The 27728-nt window shown below is 32.8% G+C and overlaps 1 protein-coding gene across 5 annotated transcripts in view; it reads left to right on the top strand.

The window, feature by feature from the left end:
• Positions 1-27728, top strand: part of NitFhit (ntrilase and fragile histidine triad fusion protein NitFhit) — a 78180-nt gene that overhangs the window by 7371 nt on the left and 43081 nt on the right. For all 5 annotated transcript variants that reach the window (XM_085824337.1, XM_035363695.2, XM_035363696.2 and 2 more), the window contains 2 exons: positions 23194-23288; positions 27185-27314. In XM_085824337.1, coding sequence (XP_085680463.1) covers positions 23194-23288; positions 27185-27314 — 225 coding nt within the window. Of the gene's footprint in view, positions 1-23193; positions 23289-27184; positions 27315-27728 lie in introns of those variants that run through there.

Here is a 27728-nt window from a genome sequence, read left to right as displayed (position 1 = left end):
TGCAAAATACTTTAAGTAATTCAGAATTCAAACATTTTTACATATTCAATTTCTTACTTTACTCCGCTGAAAAATAAGCATAGATTAATTACATGCATGAATTTTAACACTTTCAGCAACGAAGTTCGTTTTCTTGATATCATACAAACATTTTCCTACCACAGTCTCTACAACCAAAGTTAACATTTCATTCTAACATGGGGAAGATAAACTTTTGCTAAACTGTTTGCTAAACTTTCTTACTTTTCATAAACATTTAAATCTACTTGCTTAATAGAACAATTTTAAATTACTTGCATAATAACAATAATGCAAAAAAAATCTTTTTAGCTTTTTTTTTTTTTTCAAACACAAAATTGTAAGCTTTTTGCTAAATACAAAATTGTAAACTCTTCCTAAATTCAAAATTGTAAGCTTTTTGCTAAATTAAACAAATCTTGTCCTCTTCCCGAGGCAAAACTGACAGAAATATTTTCAACCAACTTCATACTAGATTTTAAAATAAATTTAAATAGAATAATTTTGACTTATCTTTTGTTTGGCGTACTCTGTCATTCTCTTTTTGATGACGTCTTCCCATGATAGAACTTGACTGAGGGTCTCACCCGTATCCTCTGGCGACTTTGCCCGTTTCCATTGCTCTCCGTTGTCGGCTGTTTTCTTTTGATGCCTCAATCCCACACTGGTGTCTTTCGACTATGTTCTACTTCTGCGTGCGCTGGACGCTTTCTGGTTGTGGACGAGGAACCTCCTTGGACTAGCCGGAGAATTTTTCATTGGACCTCCATTTCTTAGGTATTTTCTTCTGTTTAACGGCTCCTCTTCTAATGGACATTTCCCTATGGGGAATTTGAGGCGCTAACTTATTCTTGACTTCCTTTCTTAGTGGCTGGCATCGTAAGTTCTGATGTCTCAAATGCTGTTTCATCTCTTGCTTGTCAATCTTGTGTGGGGTCTAGTCTCCCTTTTCTTTCTCGGGACCTTATTTTTCTTATGGGGCTTTTCTATTTTGCGTTTATTCATACATCTAGGTTCTCGAAGTCGCAGCTTCTTTCCATCTGGCTCGAAGACTCTGTCTTCATTCCTTTTGGTTCCTGGAAGAACGATTTGTGCTGTTGAGGGCACTTCTCCTATGTTTGAAGTTTCCTGAAAAAGATCTTTAAAAATAGGCATGTCGTTACGATCATGATATTTTTTCATTTGATCTACCTTGGCAGTAATCTTGTCCTCTTTGCTTCCTTTTAAATATAAAACTGATCCACAAATACATTTAATCACATAAGGACCTTCAAATCTCTAGAAAAATTTTGACACTTTTTTGAGTGGGTCGCAAGACAAGGCATATTTTCTTCTCAGTACTTTATCACCAGGTTTAAAATTAAAATAACGTCTTTTCTTATTATAGTAGAGCGACTGTTTTTCTCTAGCTACATCTGAATTTTTGATTACATCATTAATTAATTTTTGAATGTCTTTTTGTTTAAATTCTGCCCCTTTTTTCTGGATAAAAAATAATTTATCTAATATATCTAAATAATTTATCTAATTTATCTATCTTCCTCCCCGGAAAGAGTTCACAAGGGGCCTTTCCTGTGGTATCATATCTACACAGTCATCCCATCGTCGGTGATACGTTTTTACATAGCTCCGAATGATTTTAACTATGTTTCTGTTTACGCGCTCGTCAATATTTGACTGCGGTGTGTACAGGGCCATCTTAAGGTGGCAGATGCCAAGCCCTGCACATAGCTCCTCTAAAATTTGACAAACGAATTGGGGCTGTTATCTGATATCACCCTAAGTGGTGCACCATATTTTAAAATGTATTTATTTAGAAAAGAATCGGCTACAATTTTTGCCGAGGCTCTTTTAAGGGGGACTATTTCTAACCATTTTGAGAAATGGTCCACTATCACTAGTAAATATCTATTTCTTTCACTTTTTGGAAATGGGCCCAGATGATCTATTTCAGTTAATTTATTAGGAAAAGTAGCTAACAGGCATGTATGGCAGGACCTGACATATTCGGTTACCACTCTTTGAAGTTGCGGGAAAAAAACCACCTCGTGTACTCTTTGTGCTGTTTTACGAATACCTTGGTGTCCAGCTGTAACCGTGTCATGCAATTCCTTTAAAATACTGAGTCACATCCCGGCTGGAATAACTGGCCTTATTTCACTATTCTCATTTGTTATTTTAGTATAAAATAATAGTTTATCGACTATTTCATAGTTTGCTGCTCTATTCCTTATAGCTACTATATCCGGATGCTCGAAATTATCCGGGTCTTGCAAGTATGCCTATATTCTGGATCCTTTTTTAACTTGGAAATAATTGTTTCTCTGGAATCTAATACTTTTGATGTTAATATGGAGCATTTTATTTGTTTTCCTTCTTCATCCAGTTTTATTCGAGATAATGCGTCTGCCGCAATATTTTCCTTTCCCGTTGTGTGTTTAACTATTAAGTTGAATTCTTGCAACTTTAATGCCCATCTTATGAGTTAGGGACTTAAGTTTTTGCCGGAGTATAGTCGTCCCATGGTGGCGTGATATGAATACATGACTATCGGTGCCTTACCAAAATAAACTCTGAATTTCTGTACGACTAAAAGTACGGCCAAAGTTTCTCTTTTCATTGCAGTATAATTTCTTTGAGTCAGTGTTTTTGAAAAATATGCCACAGGCTGTTTATTCAGTGCCAAAACCGCACCTACAACGAAATCCGAAGCATCAGCCGAAATTTCGAGATTTTCATCCCTCTCCAGGAGTTTTAAGACCACCGCTTGAATTAGTGCAGCTTTTAGTCTTTCAAGTGCAGTGTTTGCCTCAGCTGACCATGAAATACTGGCTTTTTTTTTCTTTCAATTCTAAGAGTGGTTCCGCTATTTGTGCAAAGTTTTTTTATAAATGTAGTATAATAGCTACACATGCCTAAGAAAGAAGAGAGCTTTTTGGCAGTGTTGGGCGGTGGATAATTCTTTATCACAGTTACTTTAGAGTCTTCCGCGTTTTGAAATTTTGTATCTTAAGTATTTTAGTTCTTCTGCCACGAACTTACTCTTACTCACATTTATTTTTGGGCCTGTGTCTCTTACTAATGTAAAAACTTCGTACAATTCTTTTACGTGTTCATCAATATTTTCACTTGAAACAATTATATCGTCGAGATAATTAAATGTTGATTTCCCGAGGACAGGTCTTAATATAATGTCCATGGTGTGTTGAAAAGTTGCAGGGGCTCCACATAAGCCAAAAGGCATTCTCAGGAAAGCATAAGTTCCTGATTTAGTGATAAAAGCTGTTTTAGGCTGTTACGTTCTCTGGTTTCATAGCTATTTGAAAATACCCTGAGGTAAGGTCTATGGTGGTCATGTATTTGGTAGATCTAATGTTTCTGATCACTTCCTCAATTATAGGTAGAGGATAAATGGGGTATTTGGTTAAGCTATTAAGCTTCCTGTAGTTGGTAGCTAGCCTTCAGGCTTTTTAAAATTTGAATTTGGTAGATAATTTTTTTTCCTACACAGAACTGCAGGACCTGCATAAGGACTACTTATAATAATTTTATTTTCGAGCATGTGCTGAATATGCTCCTCAATGATCTTTTCCTTAACGCGATCATATCTGTATGGCCTGCCCTTCACGGGCTCCTCACTTTTTAACTTAATTTCAATGCTGAACTATCTGAGTGAGGCCAGGTGTATCAGAAAACTGTCTTACCAGTTCTTGTAGTTTTCTTCTGTCTTCTACTTTTACATGTTCCAGGTTGAGTTCCAGAGGCTCCACAGCTTGTACTTCCCTCGGCTTCATGTTGAGTTGCATAGTTTCGTTCTGAAAATTAATTTCGGCTCCCACTGTTTTTAAAAATTCTGTTCCCCAAATTACTGAAACTTGCAGATTTTGCACTACAAAAAAAAAAAAAAAAAAAAAAAAAAAAAAAAAAAAAAAAAATTTTGATTTTTATTTTTTATCTCTACATTAAACGTTGCTTTACTGATACATGAACAATGTTTGCCCCGCGCTGCAATGACTTTGGTGTTTTGTGTTTTAAATAATCTATAATTCTTAAAATTATTTCAAAAGAATTGTTCTGGCAGAAAATTTGCTTCTCCCGTATCCACCAAGGCCTCTGTTGGCACCTTATTTATTCGAATATGAATTACAGGTAAAGACAAATTTTTTATTATCACAGTATTCAATTGAACATTTGAGGGATTTTTATTCAAATGAGGTGACTGTACCCCTTTTTCGGCAGCCACCCGTCCTAGTTTAAATCCTTCTTAACTGCCCTCTTTTTTTAATCTTGCAGCCTATTTTGATGATTGCCTTTCTTTTTATCTTGAAATTTATTCCCGCTCTAAAATGTTTTTGGTTTTTCCACATATGGCCTGGAAAACTGTCCGTTTGGTCTTTGGCCAAAACGTCTCGTACGCGTACTTTCTGCTATCCTCCTACTCTCGAATTTGACCGCCAGCTTGAACAATTGTTCTAGAGTGCTGGGGTTTCTGACCTATATATAATCTTGAACTTGCGGCAGTAGTCGAGGCAATATAATTTGGATTAGTTCTTCGTCGGGCTTTTTATCATGTAACAAATTTGTGACTTGGACCTTGCGTAAGATGAAATTAGACAATTTTTCAATTTTAAATTGGTACTTGCTGTACAATTCAGCTTCAAACCTAGCTGTATCCTTCACCACGGGAGAAGTTTTTAGTAGCACGGCTTTAAAATTGTCGAATGTATAAGTGGGGCTTCCAATTTCTCCCAATCGAAATTTTCCAATGCCTTTAAACCAACTTCGTGCCTGTTCTCGCAAGGTGATCGTGGCTATCATGATCTTTTGTACATCAGAGACAGGATAGAGTAAAAAGTGATTATCTAAAATTTCTAGGAAGTTAGTTACCAACGGTCTTCCATCAAATATCACTGAGGGTTTCATGGAGGCCCTCATAGTGTCCACCAGATATCCAAAGCCTTAAATTATATTTCCAGGAGCCAGTGGGGTTTGCAATGTCGATGGAGCTAACTCAGCTGCACCTTTGTTGTTAGCCATGAGTTCGGAAAAATTCAGGCGTCACTTGTAAGATTTATCTCTACTTGTCCACATACACTAACCTAGATCCTACAACGAACCTGGCAAATTCTCGCACAGGAGTGAATTAAATATCATCACAGGAGAAAGATGCAAAATAACCCTTTATTAAATCAAACTAAATTAATAGAAAGCACGGACTTCGTGTGTTACAAAACACCATTCACTTGCGGCGATAACTAAACGGAAACTAGAATACAAATCAAATTCTGAAAAAAATAAATGAGTGCAAGAATGCACTTCAAAATTACTCCTAAAAGATGGACTCACAGAAATCTAACCGGCATGATACTAAACTGATAAGGCCAAGAGGCTTACTAGCATGATTGCAAAATAACAATGAAACATGCGCTAGGCTAGCGAAACACGCTCTGAATAAATTGAGATAATCACACGTTTAAATAACACTTCACTGAACTTTAAATTTACATCCTGGCGAGATAAGTGAGGGGAAGTTGAGAAGTTGAGTACAGGAAAATTTAAAATAAATTTGTTATGCAAAATAAGAAAAGCCCTACATCTTAAATGCCAGATATTCATTTTATGATCTTAAGTGTTTCTTAACTAATTTTTATTTAGAAAAATTCTTCTCACGACAAGTATTACAACATTCGGGAGGAAATTTTGGAATGGTATTGCAATATTTGGAATGTAATCTGTAAACTGCGTTGTACAATAAATTATAAAAATTCAAAACAGTTGTCGGTTAGAGTTGACTTTAGGGTACACCTTGTATTATCACAAAGTTGCTGTTTCATTTATCGCCAAGTTGTTGTTTCATTTATGGCAGCCTGAGTAGTTCAGTGTTATGGAAACCCTATTATGACGTAATCATTGCGGTAAATTCGTAAAGGCTTGTGGTTGCGTGTTTTGGTTAGGAAGCTTGTTTTGTGGTTTAGATGGTAAAATGGCCGAATATGGTAAGAATACTTTGAAGTTTCTGTATGATTTAGAATGAAGGGGAAAAAAGCATTTCTTGACTGGTGTATAAATGAAGGTTTACTTAGTAGCCATTATAAGGTGTCCTCTTTGTACGAAGGAAATGCGTATGGTCGAACATCGTTATGAAGGATATTTTTTACTCTTATTTTGTGAATTTATGTAGCGACGCCAGTATACAGATTCTAGTTCAGATAATTTTAGGAAGTTTTTGGATGCTGTTAAGGAATTTTTGTTTGACTGAAGACGTGTTAATTCGTAAATAAGGTAAGTGGATATTTTCTTTGTGTAGTGCAAAGATGAATTTCCTTTTTACTTATTTAACTTCATTGTTATTTTGACTTGCACAGCAACAATTTTTGACGCAAAAATCGCTGCTACGCAAGCCCAAGTAACAAGTCAAAGAATTGCACAAACTGGTATCTATGTTTCGCCAAGGGGTATCCTTAAATATACTTTTACCCAATTGTTATTCCACCTCACTATTTCATCTTTCCAAGCAGTAATAGAAATAAAATTATGAATTATTATAGCTCTCTTAATAGAAACTTTTCCTTATTTATGTCACTCTAATCATAATTAACATTAATATTTTTAATTCAGAAGTTTCAATGTAATAAAGAAAGCATATCAGTAACACAAAGCTTTTCAAATCTCTTTTGCAATGAAAAAGCTTTACTATGTAAAAGCGATTTTTCTCTGTCATGCATGCCTGATGTGAATATGAACCATTTTTGTAACCACATTTGTAACCAGTAATATGAACCAGTTTCCAGTTTTAAAGCCCTTTTGGGAATGTTTTAGTCCTTTACAAAGATATTCATTCTCTTAACAGATAACTACAGTAAGCTGTTCTGTAATCTAATAAATCTAGGTTCATCTTTTTGCTCAGAAGACCCATATGATCGATCCTTATGTTTCCCCATCAAAAAGGCTGCCAAGAGCAGACAATCAACAGCTGTCCTATTTCTAGCTATTCCACTACCTCTACTACATGTACACACTCTGGTGGGTTAAGTGACTGGCAAACTTGGCAGCTGCCAAGAGCCTCGAGTTCCAAAGGTGCCTCATAAATACCTAGTTATCTGGAAATTTAATTTTTTTCTAACTAAACAGTGGTAGTCAATAAAAACTGTTAATCACAGTTAAATATATGATAAATGATTTATTGGAACTACTCTTATATGCGCCCTCAGGTCGCCAAATTTCTTGTCAAACATTTTTGTCAAGAAACTCCATGCCGCCATATTACTACCTAAATTTTTTGTCTACATTTCGAATTTTAATCCTAAAATGTCTTTAAAAATGCGGTTTTTGCACATGCACATTTTGAAGACATAATTTAAGCTAAAAATCCGAAACAGAAACAAAAAATTTAGATAGCAAAAACATAAAGTCTCTAACCAAAAATATTTGACTAGAATCCATGTACACAGCGATATGTTTTAACTTAAAAAAACATCTATGGATTGCACATTCTAGGCAGCGAAGGAATCTACGAACTACACACATCTCACTTCAATAAATTAACGTAACAACAATAAATTTCAAAGAATACACCAATCTGTTTAAACTTAAAAAAATTCTGCAAATAGTACAATCAAGGCATTGTGCACAAATCAACAAAATAAACTAAACTAAATTACAAACAATTCAAAAAACAACAATAGCAACAAAAATTCATAGTAAAAAACAATGAACATAACATTCTACAAAATAAAAACTGTAAAATAAAATGCACTTACCATAATACATTCCTGAATAAAATTGTGCCAGTCACTTAACGTCTCTGAAGAAAAGTTTCACGATTTTGCTATATCACGTCTTTCTGAGGTTCAAAATTTTGAAAGTAATGATAAAAACTTCCTCCAAAGTTAACTTACTACACCAAAACCACAATCCAAATCTTAAACTCCGCTGACAGCCACATACTTTACCAGCAACCATTTAACTGCAAACCCACACAAGAACAGAAACGCCCTTCTTCTTCCGAGTTCTCATAGCAGCTCCGCATTTCGGACTCCGTTTTAAAAGTCCCACAGAAATTCCAAAAATACACTTCAATCCTCATAAACACACCCATGAACAAAAGACTTGTTAACAACTCCATACCTTTTAATACTAAATTTACTTTGCACACAATCTAAAATACATGACTGAAATCTTGCCTCCATGTCTATCATTGCAACATAGGCCATTTCAAAACACGCATGACATGAAAAAACGAGCAATTAAACCACCCCATCCAAAGATTTTTCAACGTTAACAGGGTTGCCATATAACACACAATGGCACAAAAAACGAGCGCAAAACACATATCACCACATTTGGTGAAATTAGGGCACATATAAGAGTAGAGCCAATCAGTGTTTTACTTAAAGCAAAATAATTGAAAATTTTTGTGTTTTTTTTTTTTTTTGTATTCCAGGTTCAAAGGCTTTTTATAAACAAATCATGATATTTTTTAACCTCTAACTTAGTTTTAAAATAGTATGAGCTTGTGGAATTTGACAACAGTGGAAGAAACTGCTATGAAATTTATGCAGGAATACAGAATTTTGCCAAACATTTTGTAAAGGAGCAAAGAGGAGATGCATGCCTTGATTGCTTCGGTGTAGGCTGAATGTGCTTCACGTGTGGCTTTGTTTTGTTCATTTTGATGAAAAATTTTATTCACCTTTTGCATTTGTTAAATTAGTAAGTACAGTCAAAAGTCGTTAATGCTGACTCGTCGGGACTTCGGCGATTCCGGATTATCGATTTTTCCGGATTATAGATCATCAGTTTAAATCTGGTAAGATGGCATGTAGAAATTATAAAATTAAAAATATGAAACCATAATTTATGAAATAAAGAACAATTATGATCTAAAGGGTATCAAAATTTACAAAAAAAAAAAAAAAAAAAAAAAAAGCTTAATATTTATTTGTTTACTTTATTAAACATTTCTTTCAATGTAAGTTGTTTAAGTTGCTTCGTTTTTTATGTGATAATACTTTTTCTTTAATTCTATAAACAGACATAATTTCTTGTTCAGTTACAAAGTTCCGCTGTTCAAGTCCTATAATTGCTGTGTCGAGAATACCGAGTAATTTGTCAATCGAAATTTTTTCGTTTTCAATAACCCCTGTGTCACTTTCTTCGCTATCTGAAGCGAATTGTAATGACGTGGAATTTGATTTAAATAATATCAAAGATGGAGTACATCAAGATGAAATACTACATTTAGTAAGGAATTATAAGCCAAATAAAATAAAAACATCTGCCCTGAAGATAAGGATAGTGCTGACAGATCAACTTCCAGTTCATTGTGCGCCGCCACGTTCCCCCCCCCCCCCACAACACACACACGCAGAGCAGCATGAAATTGATAAACAGATTTCGTGATGGTTAGATAAACAAAGGATATGCCTTTATCCATTTTTTTTTTTTTTTGCAGCAATTCCACTTTTTGTTTGATGGACATCGAAACATACTTTCGCTTTGTAGATCGTTTGGGAGCTTCAGTATCGGAAATTCTATTTGACATAATTGAAAGTTCAAGCTTACTTTTATAAAATTGATCAAACAGTCTGCAAAAAATATAAGCCGGATCCAATTCGAAGATTAAGGAACAACGCAATCTGCAACATTAACTAAAATAGATAATTAGATAATTTTAGCTTATAACGTCCGTTATACATTAAACACGCATGCGTAAACATATTATGCGCACATGCATATGCGCAGCCGTAAAGATCTTGCGCGCATGCGTAAACGCACGCATGCGCAGAAAGTTTGTAGGTTTGAGTTCTGGATTATAGATCATTCTGGATTATGGGTGTCGAAATTAATGACATTTGACTCTATTAGGATTTATAATAATAATATTTTTTGTGAATGAGACAGTATTTCATTTTAAAAAAAATTATAAAGATTGATTACAGTTTCAAAATTACCACATTTTGAGAGAAACTAAATATTTCCCATTTCTCAAATTTATATATTCCTTCAGTTTAGCTTTGATTATAACACTTGGAAATTCTTTCTGGTATTAATATTTTCATTTTGGATAAATTCAATCTGGAATAAATAAAATAAAAAAATTAAGTGTTGCCTAATTATGCCTCGTACCATCTTTTCCAAAGTGACGCATATAAAAACAATGTTTGCTCGTTAAGTTTTGTACCATTAGTACAATTTATAAATAATGCTTTAGGAGACATATATTATGCACTTTTTCTCTTCTGAATTTACTTTATCACTTGCATTAAAAAGAAAATTAAAGATGACAGTAAAATTCACTAACAAGGGGCAATAGTCTATATCAGTGTTTCCCAATTAAATGTATTTACAGACCATTGCATATTTTGAACAACATACTGGAACTCCTCAAGTGCTATTAATGTAGCATGTAAAGAAAGTAATTCCATTGTAGGGGAGAAATTTGGTAGAAATATATTTACGGGTACCCCTTGGCGAAAATTGGCGATTTTTGGCAGTACATGGATACCAAGTTTGTAAAGCCAAAATAACAAGACAAAGAATTGTACAAACTTGATATCCATGTACACATCGACCTATTTTCACTTAAAAAAAAAAAATCCCAGAACTGCATAAACTTGGCACTGCACACTCCCTTCATCCATGTACACATCGACCTATTTTCACGTAAAAAATCATCAGAGAATTGCACAAGCTAGGCATTGTGCACTTCCTTTGTCCATGTACGCATCAAACTATATTCACTTTAAAAGTCAAAGGAGCAGCCAACAAAAAAATATATAATTTCAATAAACTACATTTTAATTTAAACAATGAAATATCATAAAAAAGGAAATTCATCTTTGCACTACACAAAGGAAATATCCATTTACCTTATTTATGAATTAACACATCTTCAGTCAAACAAAATTCCTTAACAGCATCCAAACACATAAATTCACAAAATAAGAGTTAAATATATCCTCCATAGCGACGTTCGACCGCACACATTTCCAATGTTCGACCATATGCATTTCCTTCCTACAAACAGGGCACCTAATAATGGTACTAAGTCAACGTTCACTTACACACCAGTCAAGTAAAGTTCTTTCCAAATTGTATAGAAACTTTAAATTTATCTTAACACATTCAGCCATTTTACGGTCTAAAGCACAAAACAAGCAATATTCTTCCTAACCAACACACGCACCACAAGCCCTTATGAATTTACTGCAATTATGCAACTGATTACATCATGATAGGGTTTCTATAACATTCAAGTACTCAGGCTACCATAAATGAAACAACTTGGCGAAAAATGAAACAACAAATTCGCGATAATACAAGTGTTACCCTTCTCTCTACTCCAACCAGAAATTCTTGTGGTTCTGTGTCAGAATGCATTTAAATTAAAAGTTTAATGTTTCAGAGAAAATTCAACATTTATTTTATTCCATTTTCATGTTGCATACATAACTACAATTGACCTTTACATGCATCTATCAGAAACTAAATAATAGTTTTAATCTTTTAAAATTATAATGATGGTATTAGATTCTTTATTACGTATAATGTTAAAATGTGCAAACACTAACAAACATTTTAATAAGCTCAGTGTAAGACCCCTCCCATATTTTGGCCCATCTGATAAGATCCTTATCAGTCACTTTTGTGAGTTATTTTTTTGAAAAAACAAGAATAGTCATGATAAAAGATTTTGCTTAAGAATATAAAGTCATTTAAGTATTCATGGCATGCACACAGTAATATGGTTAGACCATAATATTGTTCCAGCCAACAGATCTCAAAGTAACTGTAAATATTTCAATTTGAATGTGTAAAAGTGTTTTTGAAACCTTTGGAATTGGTGGAAAACTATTTGGCAATAACTGGTTTTATGCATTTCTTTTTCAAGTACATTTGAATAATAAGAGCTTGGTTTTTATTAAATGGCAAGAGTGAGTGTAATTTTTTATTTGATAATTTATTTATTATTATTATTATTATTATTTATTCTTATTTTTAGAGAAAAGAAATATTTTGTATGATTTTTCTGTCAGTTTGTATTTAAATTGAGTTCGTTTCTAAGTATTGAGAATATTAGCATTTTAAGCTCATTTTTCACATCTTTTACTGCATAAAAACAAATAGAATCAAGGAAGAAAGAAACTGGCTCATATTTTCAGAAACAAGCAAATATGTACATTTGTGTATTTGCAGTCCATCAAAATCCAACTTAGTGATTTCCAAAACTGGAAATCTACAACTGACAGAACAGAAAGCTCAAAGAACTACAGTGTCTCACAAAAGTGATGGGACACTTGTGCTTTACAAAAGGAAACTGCAACAAAATAAATTAAAAAAGCATGTAAAATTTTTTGTGGGTATGTTTCATACTTAAATTTAGTAACAATTATTACATAACATACATTTTCTCAAAATATTAAAATATTAATTTAATAAAAATACAATTGTTTAGAATGGAGCAAAAAATGGCTCACATAAGTGATGGGACACTTACTTTTCCATCGAATATTTATCCAAAAACTTTACTTTTTAAAAGGTTTTAATATTTTGTTGGATTTCCTTTTACTTTTAAAACATGATTTAATTTTCTTGGGATGGATTCGACTAATTTTTTTGTGATTTCTGGAGTGATTTTACCCCATTCTTCTTGAAGCACAGATTTTAATTGTTATTTTGAAGAAATGGTGTGTTTGCGAATTCTTGATTCCAATTCTTGCCAAATATTCTCTATGGGATTTAAGTCTGGAGATCGTGGTGGTGTTTTTATTATTTCAGGACAGTTATACAGCAGCCAGAGTCTAACGTTCAAAGCAGTGTGCTTGGGGTCATTGTCCTGGCAGAATTTAAAATCGTTATGAAGGTTCAATTTTCGTGCTGAAGATTTCAAATTTTGATTTAAAATGTCAATATACATGTACTGATCCATTATACTGTCAATAAAAACAAGATTACCAACTCCAGCGGACGACATACACCCCCATACCATAACTCCTCCTCCACCATGTTTTACTGTTGGCACCAAGTTCTGTTTGCGAAATTCTTCTCTGGGTTTTCTCCACACCAAGATTCTACCGTCAGAACCAAATATATTAAATTTATTCTCATCAGCAAATATAACTTCATTCCAATAATCAGAATTCTTATTTTTATGTTGGATTTTGCGAAAGCCAGTCTGAGTTTTCTATTCTTTTCACTTAGGAAGAATTGTTTCCTGGCTGCTCTACCGTGATATCCAGTAGATCGAATTACTCTTCTAATAGTCTCAGGATTAACAATTATTCCATATAATGCTTGTAAATCAGCAGCAACTTTAGGAGCACTCATTCTTGGATTTTTTTTAATATTTCGAACGATAATTCACTTTATTTCCTTGGATAGCTTTGATGGTCGGCCAGTTCTTCTTTTTATCCTGAATCATATGATTCTTTTTATATCGTTTAATGATATTGAAAACTGTTGAATGTCTGAAGTTAACTGTTTCAGCAGTTTCTCTAATAGATTTTTCACGTTCAGTATGCAAATTAGTAACTAATTTTCGAATTTCAGGCAAAGTTTCTTTTCGTTTAGCATTCATGGCTGCACAGAGCTAAAAAACACAAAAATTCCAAAACAAACTGGAGAGAAAGACTGCAGACGATTTTATAAATTATTGCCAATTGCTTTTGAGTAAAAATAAATACCCCAAAAGATATTTTTATTGCTTACTTCAGACAATTTTTCTTGCATGGTACGTAGTGTCCCATCACTTACGTGAGCCATTTTTTGCTCTGTTCTAAACAATTGTATTTTTATTAAATTAATATTTTAATATTTTGAGAAAATGTATGTTATGTAATAATTGTTACTAAATTTAAGTATGAAACACACCCACAAAAAATTTTTACATGTATTTTTAATTAATTTTATTACAGTTTCCTTTTGTAAAGCACAAGTGTCCCATCACTTTTGTGAGACACTGTATATATCATCTATATATACTTTGTATGAAAGATCTTCAGCTTTAAAAGGAAAAGAATCAAGTCTGATTTATTGCAAGAGAGAACATAAAGGAAAATGTTGGAAAGAAGTACCTAAAATAATTATATGAACTATTAAGTTATGAAGTCAACTGGCGTTAGATTTTTGGCATTTGAAAGAAAAAAACTTGCTTTAAAATACTGTTTTGGGAAATTTGTAAAAAAGTATAGTTATCATTAAGTACTAGGTATCTGAAATAGAAATATAATGCTACCAGATTAGAATGATCATTTACTTCCAGTTCTGTTGCTAAAAGTCAGCTACAGAATGTCACCAAATCATATGTACAGCTCTAGGTACTAATGTAATATCGATACTGTTCTGTTATCAAGACCAGATCCAGAAATATATGTATGGATGTATGTGTTCATGTATGCATGTGTTAGAACCCAGCCTCATTTGTTATTTTCTTTTCATAGTTTGTCACTGCAAGAGTGGCAACCATCTGATCTTTGTTGTAGTTTGTTGCAGTTCTATAGATTTTGAAAATAAATATGACGCTGTAGAATTTTATATGTAAAGTTATTTTATTTTAAGTTTATTAGGAGAAAGGAGAACGGTTAGTTCTTGCAAATCTCGAACAATTTTGATGACCTGGACATGATCGGTAAAACAAGTCAAGGTAATTTTGTTGGTTTTATCGAATTTAATTCTATTTGACTTTATTGAATTTATTTTTATTGAAATGGAATCGTTACTTGAGAAATGAAAACCTGTCAGAGTGTCTTTTACGAGAACAATTAATGCAATTTTGCAAGAATTATAAAAGGAAATTCCTGATGCAAAATCTGTAAAAACGAAACTTGTTACTTTAGAACGTTTATCTGTTGAACTTAATGCATTTGATACTCAAATATTAAATTCGGAATTTTCCTCAAATGATCATTTTGAAAGTGAATGGGCGAAAATTGAAGAATACAAAGAAAAATTAGATTTAATACGAGTAGAAACAGAATTATTCTTCAATCGCCAAACGACACTATCCATAGGCAGTGTTCCGCCGAATTCGAACAAACGGAAACTGAAATTACCTAAAATTGAGTTAAAACAATTCGGTGGCGAAATTAAAGATTGGTTACCGTTTTGGGGGCAATTTCGGCGAATGCATGAAGATAAAGAAATTCAAAACGAGGATAAGATGCATTATCTCGTTCAAGCGACCGTACCCGGTACGAGAAAACAGGATATTGTAAACAGCTTCCCTGCAACTGCCGAAAATTATGAAAAAGTTATAGAAAGCTTAAAAAATAGGTTTGGCAGGGAAGAATTGTTTTTAGAATTCTATATTCGGGAATTATTAGGTTTGATTGTTAAAAATGTCACTGATCAAAAGGGAAAATGCAGTATATCAGAATTGTATGACAAGTTAGAGTCGTATTTGCGTTCGTTGGAGTCAATAGGAATGACAAGCGATAAATATGCTGCAATGCTGTTTCCGCTCGTGGAATCTTGCATTTCTGAGGAAATTTTACGAGTTTGGATTAGAAATTATGCATCAATAATTACAGCAGAAAATTCTCACTCTGAGAAATTAAAACAATTATTATTGTTTTTAAAGAATGAAGTGGAAGGAGAGCAGAGAATTTCTTTGGCAAAAGCTGGATTTAAATGAATTGATTCGGGTGCCAAGAAAGAAAGTAGAAAAGATAAAAAGTACCAGAGTGAACATATCATGCCTACAGCAAATGATTTATTCTCAGGCCAAAATAAAGCAACCAATTATAGTGAGAAGAATTCTTGCATATTCTGTGAAAAATTTCATGAAAGTCGAGATTGCTTTGTTGCTCAGAAGATGCCTCTGAGTCAAAAGAATGATGAAATTAAGAAAAAGAAGAGTTGCTTCTTCTGCCTCAAAATTGGACACAGGGCCAAGCAATGCAAGACAAATGTACGATGTTTGATTTGCTCGAAAAGACATTGGGGTGTCATGTGTCCGGATTTGCCCACCAATCAAAAGAGCAATGATGTTGAAAAGAATAAAGAAGAGGAAACACAAAACGTATCACTTGCGAGCACTAATTTCCTAGATGAAGTGTTTCTTCAAACACTATTAATTAATATAGATGCAAACAAAAAGCAGAAGACAGTAAGGGCACTTATCGATACAGGATCGCAACGTTCATACATATTAAAGGAAACTGCTGTAGACATAGGGTGCCACGCAATTGGATCTGAATCTTTAATCCATGCACTTTTTGGAGGAGTAACAACAAAGAAAGAAATTCACAAACGCTATGAAGTGAATGTTAGAAGCCTAAGAGGTGATTTTTCTAGACGACTAATCTTGTTGGAACAGTCGAAGATTTGTGGACCAGTAGTCAGTTTACAGACTGGACCATGGATAGAAGAACTAAGACAGAAGAATATCCATGCATCTGATGTAGGAAAAAAGGATTTGAAAATAGAAGTTCTTATTGGAGCTGATATTGCAGGTGTTCTGTTAACCTGAAGAATTCAGAAATTAGAAAATGGGCTGACTGCTGTGGAATCACTACTTGGATGGACAATCATGGGAAAGATAAAAGATAACGTTTCAGAAAGAGACTCCTTGTCCATGTCTTCAACCGTAACGTCGATGTTGACTCACAGCAGTGACATAGAAAACTTGCGGAAGCTAGAAGCACTGGCAATTACAGATGCCAAAGAAAGTAAAACTGACTCAGAGTTAGAAGAAGCAGTGTGGGATCACTTTCACAAGACTCTGAAGAGGGTGGATGATCGCTATGAAGTCAGTTTACCTTGGATCAACAATAAAGAAGCTTTGCCAAATAACAGAGAAGTTGTTGAAAAGTGATTGATTTCCACGACAAAGAAGCTCATGTTGAAAGATAAATTTGAAACATACAATGCAGTGTTTGAAGAATGGCTTGAATCTGGAGTAATAGAAGAAGTAACAGAAGAAGAGGAACGAGTTAACAATCATTATCTTCCCCACAGACCGATCTTCAAAGATAACTGTACAACAGCAGTAAAGCCTGTATTTGACGCTTCGTGCAAGCAAAAGGATTTCCTGTCACTTAATGACTGTTTAGCAAAAGGTCAAAATTTAATTGAATTAATACCTAGACTGCTTCTTGAATTTAGGGAAGGAAAAATAGGGATTATCTCAGATATTAAAAGAGCTTTTCTTCAAATATCTGTTCAAAGATCTGATCGTGATTTCCTAAGATTCCTATGGTGGAAAAACTCGGAACAAAAGGAAATAAGAAAATTTCGCCATTGCAGAGTAGTTTTCGGACTAAAATTCAGTCTGTTTCTTTTAAGAGCAGTGATCAACTCTCATTTAGACCAATGTGAACCTTCTTTGAAGGAAGTGGCTACAAAATTGAAAAATTCTTTCTATGTTGACAACTGTGTCACTTCAGTGAATTCGAATGAAGAAGCAGAATACTTTATTGCAAAATCAACTCAGTTAATGTGGCAAGTGCTAACTTTGACTTAAGAGGGTGGGAGCAAACAGAACTGAACAGTGGAAAATCTACAATGAGTGAACCATTGAAAGTACTTGGTCTTCTGTGGGATAAATATGAAGATTCTTTGTATTGTGACATCCCTAATATCAACTTGACAGATCTCTCAGTGACAAGACGAAACGTACTATCAGTTGTACAGAGAGTTTTTGACCCAATAGGTTTCACATGCCCTTTTACACTCCTTCCAAAGTTATACTTGCAAAAGAGCTGGGAAACTAAATTGAGCTGGGATGCAGAGCTACCTGAAGATATAAAAAGAAAATTCTTGAAGTGGGTCAAAGAATTACCCTTGTTATCCTCTGTGAAGATTCCCAGACTACTTTCATTGACAGAAGGACAATCTTTTAGTTTGCATACGTTTGCCGATGCTTCACAGGGATCTTATGCAAGTGCAGTATATTTGAGAAGTCAAAATAAAGAAGTCAAAGTGACCCTAGTGCAAGCCAAAGCACGAGTGGCTCCCTTGAAAAAAATAAGTATACCACGACTTGAATTGCTTGCTTGTCTTATTGGGGTGCGATTAGCATCATTTGTCAAGAAGAACCTTAAGGTCGAAATTTCAAAGGAATATTACTGGACCAATTTGTTAACAGCACTGTTCTGGATAAAGAACGTAGAAGTTTGGAGCACTTTTGTGAATAACAGAGTTTCAGAAATTAGAATCCTATCGGATCGTGAAAATTGGCATCATGTACCAGGTGTGGAAAACCCAGCCGATATGCCATCAAGAGGATGTTCTGTGAAGAAACTCATTGAATCAAGATGGTGGGAGGGCCCACCTTGGTTGGCACTGCCGGAAGAAGAATGGCCTCGTTCTATCCCAATCGATAATAAAGAAGAGGTTAATTCTGAAAAACGTAAAGCAGTTATAGTTTCGTTAAGCAATGTTAGCGATATGTCTTCACAATTCTTTGGCTATTTTTCAAAGTATAAGAAAATACTTAGAATGATTGGGTGGATACACAGATTCATAGGAAATACCCAAAAGAGGAAAGAAGAAAGAGAATCGGGAGAGTTAAAAGTTTATGGATTGATAAGGGCTGAGAAATCTATCATGAAGATTATTCAACATTATTCTTTTTCATCTGATGATATTAAGAAGCTGAAGTCAATAAGTGTGTTCAAAGATGACGAAGGCATTTTACGTGTCAAGTCTAGGTTGACTGAAAGGAAAGACCATGAAAATTTTATTTATCCGATGTTACTTCCGAAGAATCATAAGATTGTGGAGAAATTGATAATTGATAAACATCTCTCTATGTCTCATGCAGGAATTCACGTACTGATGTCAACACTTAGAGAGACGTTTTGGATCCTGAAGAGTAGAGCTACGATTCGAAAAGCTTTATATGCATGTGTCAGGTGCAGGAGACATGGAGGTAAACGACTACAGACTGTGCCTGCTACTCTACCAGAAAACAGAGTTAGAGAGGCTTGTGTTTTCGAGATTGTCGGCGTTGATTTAGCTGGCCAATTAATTTTGAAGGATAAAAGAAAAGCTTGGATTTTACTTTTCACATGTGCTGTTTTCAGGGCGGTCCATTTGGAACTGATTTTGTCCCTTTCAACTCAAGGATTTTTACTTGGTCTTAGAAGATTTATTGCTCCTAGAGGGAGGCCATCGATAATTTATAGCGATAAGGGAAGCAATTTTGTCGGATCCAATAATCTCTTGAGATCGATTAATTGGAATACCATTGAGATAGAAGCCGCCACAAACAAGATCGATTGGAAGTTCAGTCCACCCGCAGCACCATGGTGGGATGGCTTTTGGGAACGACTTGTTCAAATGATTAAGAAGCTTTTGCGTCGAATCCTAGGCCAGTCATGTCTGAATTATGAAGAATTGATGAGTGTGCTGTGCGACTGCGAAGCAACTGTGAATGCCAGACCACTCACTTATGTGTTAGAGGACTCTGATGATCTCATCTCTTTGACACCATCCTTGTTTTTAGGTGAAATTCCAGTCTTTGGAGTTTCTGACTTGGATCATCTTGATAAAGTTGATTTCAACAAGAGACTGAGACGTTTACAGAATTTACGAGAGCTCTTGAGAAAGAGATTTAGAAATGAATATCTCGGCCTGCTAGTGCAACGTCCATCTACAGTGCCGATTTCTCAACAGATAAAAATCGGTGATATAGTTCTTATCAAATGTGATGACAAACGCAAGGTGTTGTGGCCTCTAGCAAAAGTAATTGAACTATATCCCGGAAAGGATGGCAACATTTGAGTAGTTCGTGTCAAAACCATGTCTGGAGAATTAGTTCGACCAATCCAGAGAATATTCCCTCTCGAAATACCTTCATCTTTGGAGTCAGATGAGGCAAATGAAACTGAGATGCAGGGTGAAGACAGTTTAGTCTCAAAATTACCAAAGAATAATTCAGCTGCAGATTTATCAAAGGACATTAAGACTGTCGTGACTAGAAGTGGACGACAAATCAAAATTCCATCTAGATTTCTAACCTGAACACTACTTGAGTTATTTTAGAGTAGAAATTTAAGAACTTAATTTTTTCTTTTGTTTACTATTTAGCCTTAATATTTGTATGGACAGTATTTTTTATTATATTTTGTTTTGATTGATTAAGTATATGTCAACAATCAAAAGGTGGGAGTATTGTTAGAACCCAGCCTGATTTGTTATTTTCTTTTCATAGTTTGTCACTGCAAGAGTGGCAACCATCTGATCTTCGTTGTAGTTTGTTGCAGTTCTATGGATTTTGAAAATAAATATGACGCTGTAGAATTTTATATGTAAAGTTATTTTATTTTAAGTTTATTAGGAGAAAGGAGAACGGTTAGTTCTTGCAAATCTCGAACAATAACCGTTTCATGTTTTTCATCATTCTTGCTCACTGGAAAAGTGCAAGTCCTCTTTCTATTTTACCCTATATTTTATTCCCCTTCTTTCTCGAGTAGCCAAACTACATTTTTCCGATACATTTCTACTTATTGGCAGATTGCGTTTTTCCTTAATTTTCAAATTGGATCCGGCTTATTATTTTTTGTAGACTGTTAGAGCAATTTTATAAAAGTAAGCTTGAACTTTTGATTATGTCAAATAGAATTTCTGTTTATAGAATTAAAGAGAAAGTATTATCACATAAAAAACGAAGCAACTTAAACAACTTACATTGAAAGAAATGTTTAATAAAGTAAACAAATAAATATTAAGCTTTTTTTTTGTAAATTTTGATACCCTTTAGATCATAATTGTTCTTTATTTGATAAATTACGGTTTCATATTTTTAATTTTATAATTTCTGCATGCCATCTTACCAGATTTAAACTGTTGATCTATAATCCGGAAAAATCGATAATCCGGAATCGCCGAAGTCCCAACGAGTCCGGATTAACGACTTTTGACTGTAAAAGGATTAACAAAGATGTACCAAAAAAGCAAGCAAAGATTTATAAAAAAACAAAGATTTATAAAATGGAGGATGTACGTGTGTAGTTATTATTTTTTAAACTTATTTTCCCTTGAGTTAGAATGTATTCTAAAGTTCATGTTGATCTTTTATAAAAATTGAAATATCAAAATCTAAATTTCCTTTTGATTATTTTTCTGTCATTGTTACAACTGAGAAATATGTATCCTTTTTTTCAAATTGCTGTGAATATTTTTTTTTTTTTTTAAATTTTAGTCGATAAAATGCAAACTGTCTTTTTTATAGGTTGGTATGTATTTTTGTCATTGTTGAAAAATATTTTGAAAAAAAAAAAAATTTTTTTTTGCCGATAGTTCTATCATTGTATATTCGTAAACTTAAAAGCCTCTTACAGAAAAGAAAGTACAACATGTTCTTTGAAACTATAGTTCTGTCCATTTTCAATGAAGCATTAAAACATAAGTTATAAGTTGTGAAAGCATTTATGGGGTAATAAACCTTCCACAGTAAGACATAAACTTTCCACATGTGTATTGCTTTGCAATTTAAAAAATGTGTGATGTGATTTATTGTAGTTTTATGTTGAAAGCATTTATGGGGTAATAAACCTTCCACAGTAAGACATAAACTTTCCATATGTATATTGCTTTGCAATTTAAAAAATGTGTGATGTAATTTATTGTAGTTTTATGTTGAAAGCATTTATGGGGTAATAAACCTTCCACAGTAAGACATAAACTTTCCATATGTATATTGCTTTGCAATTTAAAAAATGTGTGATGTTATTTATTGTAGTTTTATGTTAATCTGGTTTTTATAATTTTTATTTATTTATTATTTTTTAATGGGCTTGCTTTAGCTGTATTCATTTATTTAGAAATCACAGTTGTTGATGTCTGCATGTTATTGTATTAACAGGTCATGGAAAATGAAATAAATGACCATTTCCCCCTTAGAGCTAGTTACCTTTTTTTTTGTTTTGTTTTTTTTCTCCATTAGTCTTAGTTAGCAGCAATTAAATCATCAATCTAATCATATTGAGGAACCTCTTAAATTAGATAAAACTTTTAAAAAAACGGCATTTAAGTCATGTAGGCCAAATACCAATTAAAAATTGATCATCTAAACATTAATAAGCTTCAAATATTAAGTTCATTAATTTCATAATTATAGATTAATGTATTTTGCTGTACTAAATATATTAAAAACAAGTATTTTTTATTGTATTACTTATTATGAGGTGTCTACAAATGATGTGTAGCAGATATTACTATTTAAAAGATAAGATATAGATGGATAATGGAAACATTCCCTTTTATGCTGTAAGTGAGTTAACTGTTTATTTGATGAATTGATAAGTTGTTTATTTGTAGTTCTATGTATATTTTAGCCATATTTTCTTGTTGCCTGCTTATTTTCTCGGCTGGTCTGCAAGGGCAGGAGTACACTCCCAGATGTTTAAGGGCTCTAAAATTAACCTGTAATTCTGGTATATAAAGTCTATCAATATGTAGTTGATGGCGATGTATATTTAATCATAATGAAAAATAAAATGTTATTTAAAAAACAGTTTCATTTGTATGTGAAAAAAATCTGAATGTTGAGAAAAAGCATTATTTATGATTTGTCTGTTGGAGATCAGATCACTGCATAATGGTGGCCCAGCATAAAGATTCCAGCAACTTCATGAAGGTTGCTTTCTTCAAGTTAAAAATTGGTTTTAATATGTATATGGGCACTTTTGTGAAGACTGTCCTCATCTTACAATTGGTGGCCAACTTTCATAAAGATCCATTTACTTTTATGGTGTTCGCACTGCAATGTTCTGATGCCATATCCTGGAAACTAGAAGAGTAGATATAAGGAAGCCCTAAAATTATGCTGTATTTAGGATCTTACTTTATTTTAATCGGGTCTTGTTTTAACCTTCTTAATTTATTGTCTTAAAATTGAAAATAAACTTCATTGGCATTTTCAAATATTCTTCAGTTTTATATATATATAAACCTGAAGAAAAATTGCATTACCTCTCTTTGGAGCAGGCTCTAGCAACCATTGTTCCATGTCATATGGGCACGACAACAACAACAACAATAATTGCATTGCTGTGGAATTTGATTAAAATATAAGGAAATAAATAATGAAGGGAACGTCGAATTAAGAAAATGGATGAACAAAAATATATGTTGAAATCTTTTGTTACTTCTTAAAATGTTAAGTGAAGTTTTGAAATTGATTATGTAATGTTTTCTTAGATTGATATTTTTTATTTTTTAATGTAGAGTTTGGGGCTGTTTTCTGCATACCATTTGTCCTCATTTATGAATTGTAATCGTGTTTTGTTGCAGACTGCCAAGAGCTATATAAGTCTATCCAGGTACTTATTGTATTTTATTGTATTGGTTCACTAAAAAAGCAAGACTTTCAATAAAAATTTTATGTATTGAACTAAAGCAGTTAGTGGGATTTTTTCTAAAATGTTGTAATTTAATAATCTAGAATGTAGTAAATATATTGATATTATAAAAATTTGTATAATTTTATACCTGTTTTATTACCATGCTATATTTCTAACATTTTCTTATTACCACTTTTTTTATTTGCACAATATGCACTGCTTTAAAATGCAGCTGAAAATATCAGGAAATCAACAGTAGTCAGATAAGCCTAAATAAATAAAAATTCATCTTTATTTATTTTATAAATTAACATGATTTAAGAAAATTAAATATTGTATCAGTCTGCAAATTAAGGAAGAGAAACAAAGGAATGTTTTCTGTAGGAGATGCTTATTATGAAAGTGTTAAAAACAGTACTTTATTCCTTAAATTTAGAGAACAGCTTCATGAAGTAATTCTGTAAAATGTGAGTAACATTTAATTGTTAACTTAAATTGTGGGATTTTTACAAATGTTGAAAGAGATATGTTTGCAATTATAAAAAGCATTTTCAATAACTTTAGATGAAGAAACCAAAATAGTCAATTGATAATTTTGATAATTCATGACTGGTGATAGGTTTATTATTTCCAATTTCTTGTGCTTTTAAGCAACATTTACATTTCTTTACTTGTACAAGTCTCATCATAATGACACCAAGATTATTACAGAGTTCATGTTTACTTCTCACACACAGTTCTTAGTTTTGATATTTCTACAATTTCTTTTAATGCAGAATCAAAAGAATTTTCCCATTCCAAGGACTTTTGCCATACGAGTTCTGCAAGATAGGATTCAAAATGATGATTAGCTATGCCTCATTCCTTTTTATTCTGCCAGTGGAGTGCATGGTCTTTTAAAATTTATGATTCACAGTGATATTAGTGTAACATGCTTTTTCCAGTTTTGTATGCTTGTCAACAGCCTAACAAAATCATCAGTAGAAAGTTTGGTTTGGTTTATTATGGTAAAGCACACTAGGGCTATCTGCCTAAGGGGAGGGATGCTTTCGTGGAGGACTTTCTAAGGGAAACTGACTCGTATACACGTTACACATTGGGAAAACCACGAAAACACCCATACAGCCAGCCCGTTCGCGGGATTTGAACCTCGAACCGAACTACCAGTGTTCAGCGACTTTACCGCTCAGCCGCTGGTGGGCCCTACTTTAGAAGATTTTAGTGTTTTTTCACAAGATGAAACTTTCATCTGTTTCTACAATTTTTAAAGAATTACCTATTCTTTTATTTTGTTGTTGGAATTAAATGTAAAGAACACACCTTTCTTACAAAACTGTTCAAACCAATTGTCATATTTTCACAAAGGTTGATTTTTTTAAAACTGCTCTCACCAGTGTCAGTTCCTCTGTCCAAAAGTAATTGAAACATAGTACTCTTACAAATGTTATTCTGCAGCCACTGAATCTGTTATATGCAGCTTTTCATGGTGCAAATCCAAATGCATAGTTTCATTCTATGGCCATTTTCACACATTCAGATACAAAATAAAATGCCTATATTTTGGAAGAACTATACAACATCTTCCAGAATTATTGGTGAATAAAAAAGTATTAAAAATTGTTCTGAAAAAATAAATACACCCCCCCCACTCGCATTTCTTTCTTCTCATGATGAGTGAACTAGTTAAATGATACCTCGTTAGGGCTGCCATTGGCGATGTATTGCTGTTTTTGGTAAAGTTTAAAAATGGTCCATAAAAATAAGGAAGTTATGCCAAATTAATTTTTTTTTTTTTTTTTAAAGTTAAGCTGGTGTATAAAGAATAAAATTTGTCATGATATTCTTTAAATTTCTAAAAATTTGTATTTGAAAGTATGAGGATATTTTTATCCGTTACATTAAGATATGCGACTGCATAATTTCAGGTATAGACTTGATTTGCAGTTCTTACTTTATCTGAAATTGTAATGTTCTGCATCTATCTGACTCTTATTTTGGTACTTCCATATTATAGTGGCCCCCAAGATTGAATCGCTAATAAACTAAGATATATCTGCACATGTAATGAGGTATATTCTTGTATACTTGTTACGTTCAGTTGATTAGCGGTTAAATTTTGGGGGTCGCTATAATAAGGAAGCAGAATTATTTATATCTGAACTTACATTTCATTTTTTATTGAATACATTTACTTAAAGTATACTTCACTCATAACTTTAAAATTAGTAAGTTATTTTTTAAAAGTAGGTTTTAATTTCTTACTTTATTTAAATTAATCAAAAAGATAAAGCAAGTAATAATGTAACTTATTGGATGGTATTATTTTATATGCTGACTGTAAAGAATGTGTGATATTTTTAAATTTAGAAGTTAAAAAAGTCATATCAATCATGTATGCAGTTGAAACTTCAATTAGCAGACACTCATGGCATCAAAACTTTCTTTATTATTAGGAAGTATCCAGTAAATGATAATGCATTTTTTAAACGTAAATTTCATTTTTAGTGTCTAGCTTTTTAGTAATTGTCCATATTTTCTAAAATGAAGTACCCATTAATGGATGTTTGATTGTTAAAGTAGACAGGAATAACTGTTATGTAATATGATCACAGTTAATATTATCATTGGATATGTTTATGAAGTCCTGCTCTTTTGTATATGAAAACATGCAAAATACATCACTTATTGTTATCAACAATTCAGTTAATATGATCCAAATATTCGAGAATAAATTTTTTAAATTGAAGAAAAGTCACTAAATTAAGAATCCTAGTTTGATGTAGATTTTTCAATAATTTTATTAATTTTGAGAGGATCAGACACAAGTGCTTCTTCTAGTGCAAATGTAATCTGCAATTCCTCCTCCCTGAAAACATTCATGCCAAAGCTGAGGTTGCTTTTTTGTCTAATTTTAAATTTTACATTAGCAAGATCTCCTCCAGTGAGGGATGCCCTCTAAGTATCAAGATTAGTGTCAGCCATCGGTCAAGTAATTACAGAAACATTATGAAGAATTCAGAAACAAACTTTTGCATTTTCTCAATTAAAATGCTATGAAACTGACTATCTGTATGTTTCTTGTTGTTTTTATATTAAAATAGAAAAATTCCATTGCTATTTTTAAGGATATGTTTTTCTCATTATTTAATGTTATCAAAATAGTTGTGGGCAAATATTATCACAATAAGTGTTACCTATTGTATTGCTTAATTTTTTTTGTAACTTTCAGTTATCATATGTATAAAAACAGCATACGTTGAATGGATTTAAATCATTATTAGCCCAAAGGAGTATTAGCTCAGAGAAGGGCTATTAGTCTCGAAATGGCAACTTGCATCAATCACTATAAGCGGTTGTATCACTTTTCAGTTTGTTGCCACCAAATATTATCTCCCTGTATTATGTTTAAAAAAATTAAATAAGGAAGAATCTGCATGAATCTAAGAATGTTTCTCACATTGTGAAAAAACAACGATACCTAGAGCCATCAAATTTTGAATAATGTAGCCCATGTCCACCTGAACATGGGCACCTGGAAGCCCAAATCTTAAATTTCGAATTTGTTTTATTGTCTATTTCATATTTTAAAGAACTTTAATGAATGTTTGATTAAGAAACTCGATGATTTCAAAGTGAGCAGTGGCAAGACACTGTGTGGAATAAATTTTTATCTCCAGTGCATGAGGCTGTCTGTCGGAAATTCTAAAGATATGCTGTTTTTAAATATTTTTAACCCAAATTCTCTCAAAACATGTATGTATGTATGTGTAAATGAAAAAAACGCCCCTTTGGGCATAATATGAAATGTGGAAGCTTTCAAATCTTTCAAATTAATTTTTATTATTAATCTGTTTCTTTTCATTTTTTATTTCCAGAAATTTAACTATGTCATCAAGTGATTCATTAGTGGTTGCTGTTTGCCAATTGAATTCAACTGCAGATCGAAGTAAAAATTTTGAAGTCTGCGAAAATTTTATAAATGTTGCATCATCTCGCCAAGCTAAGGTGCTTCCTTTTTTTACTCCCCTCCAGTTAAATAATAAACATTCTTCTCAATATTAGTTGTTTGAAGCAGCAAGAAAATTTTTTTTGTATTTTTCCAATTAATTAAAACTTAATCTTCCAGCATGTGCGCTTAGCACTTTACATGAGCACGTGCACGTCTTTTTTTTTTTTTACGACATCTGTTATTTTACCGTTTTTTGCACGAAAAATGGCAGAAATGAGTGAATATTGATAATAAATTTGTTAAAACATAAAATATTAATCTTATTATTGAAAAATACAAATGATGTCACATTCAAATGATAGTAAATTATTATTAAATGCTTATATTAGTTAGGTGGTAAAGCAATGATGTATTTTATTATGGAAATTTAAAAATTTATTATTTAATAACTATATTTTAAAATCTAAGCT

The sequence above is a fragment of the Stegodyphus dumicola genome, chromosome 1 (assembly GCF_044657685.1).
Source record: "Stegodyphus dumicola isolate Sdum_Otavi_A_Nest chromosome 1, ASM4465768v1".
Lineage (NCBI taxonomy): Eukaryota > Metazoa > Arthropoda > Arachnida > Araneae > Eresidae > Stegodyphus > Stegodyphus dumicola.
This window is presented reverse-complemented; position numbering and strand designations above follow the sequence as displayed.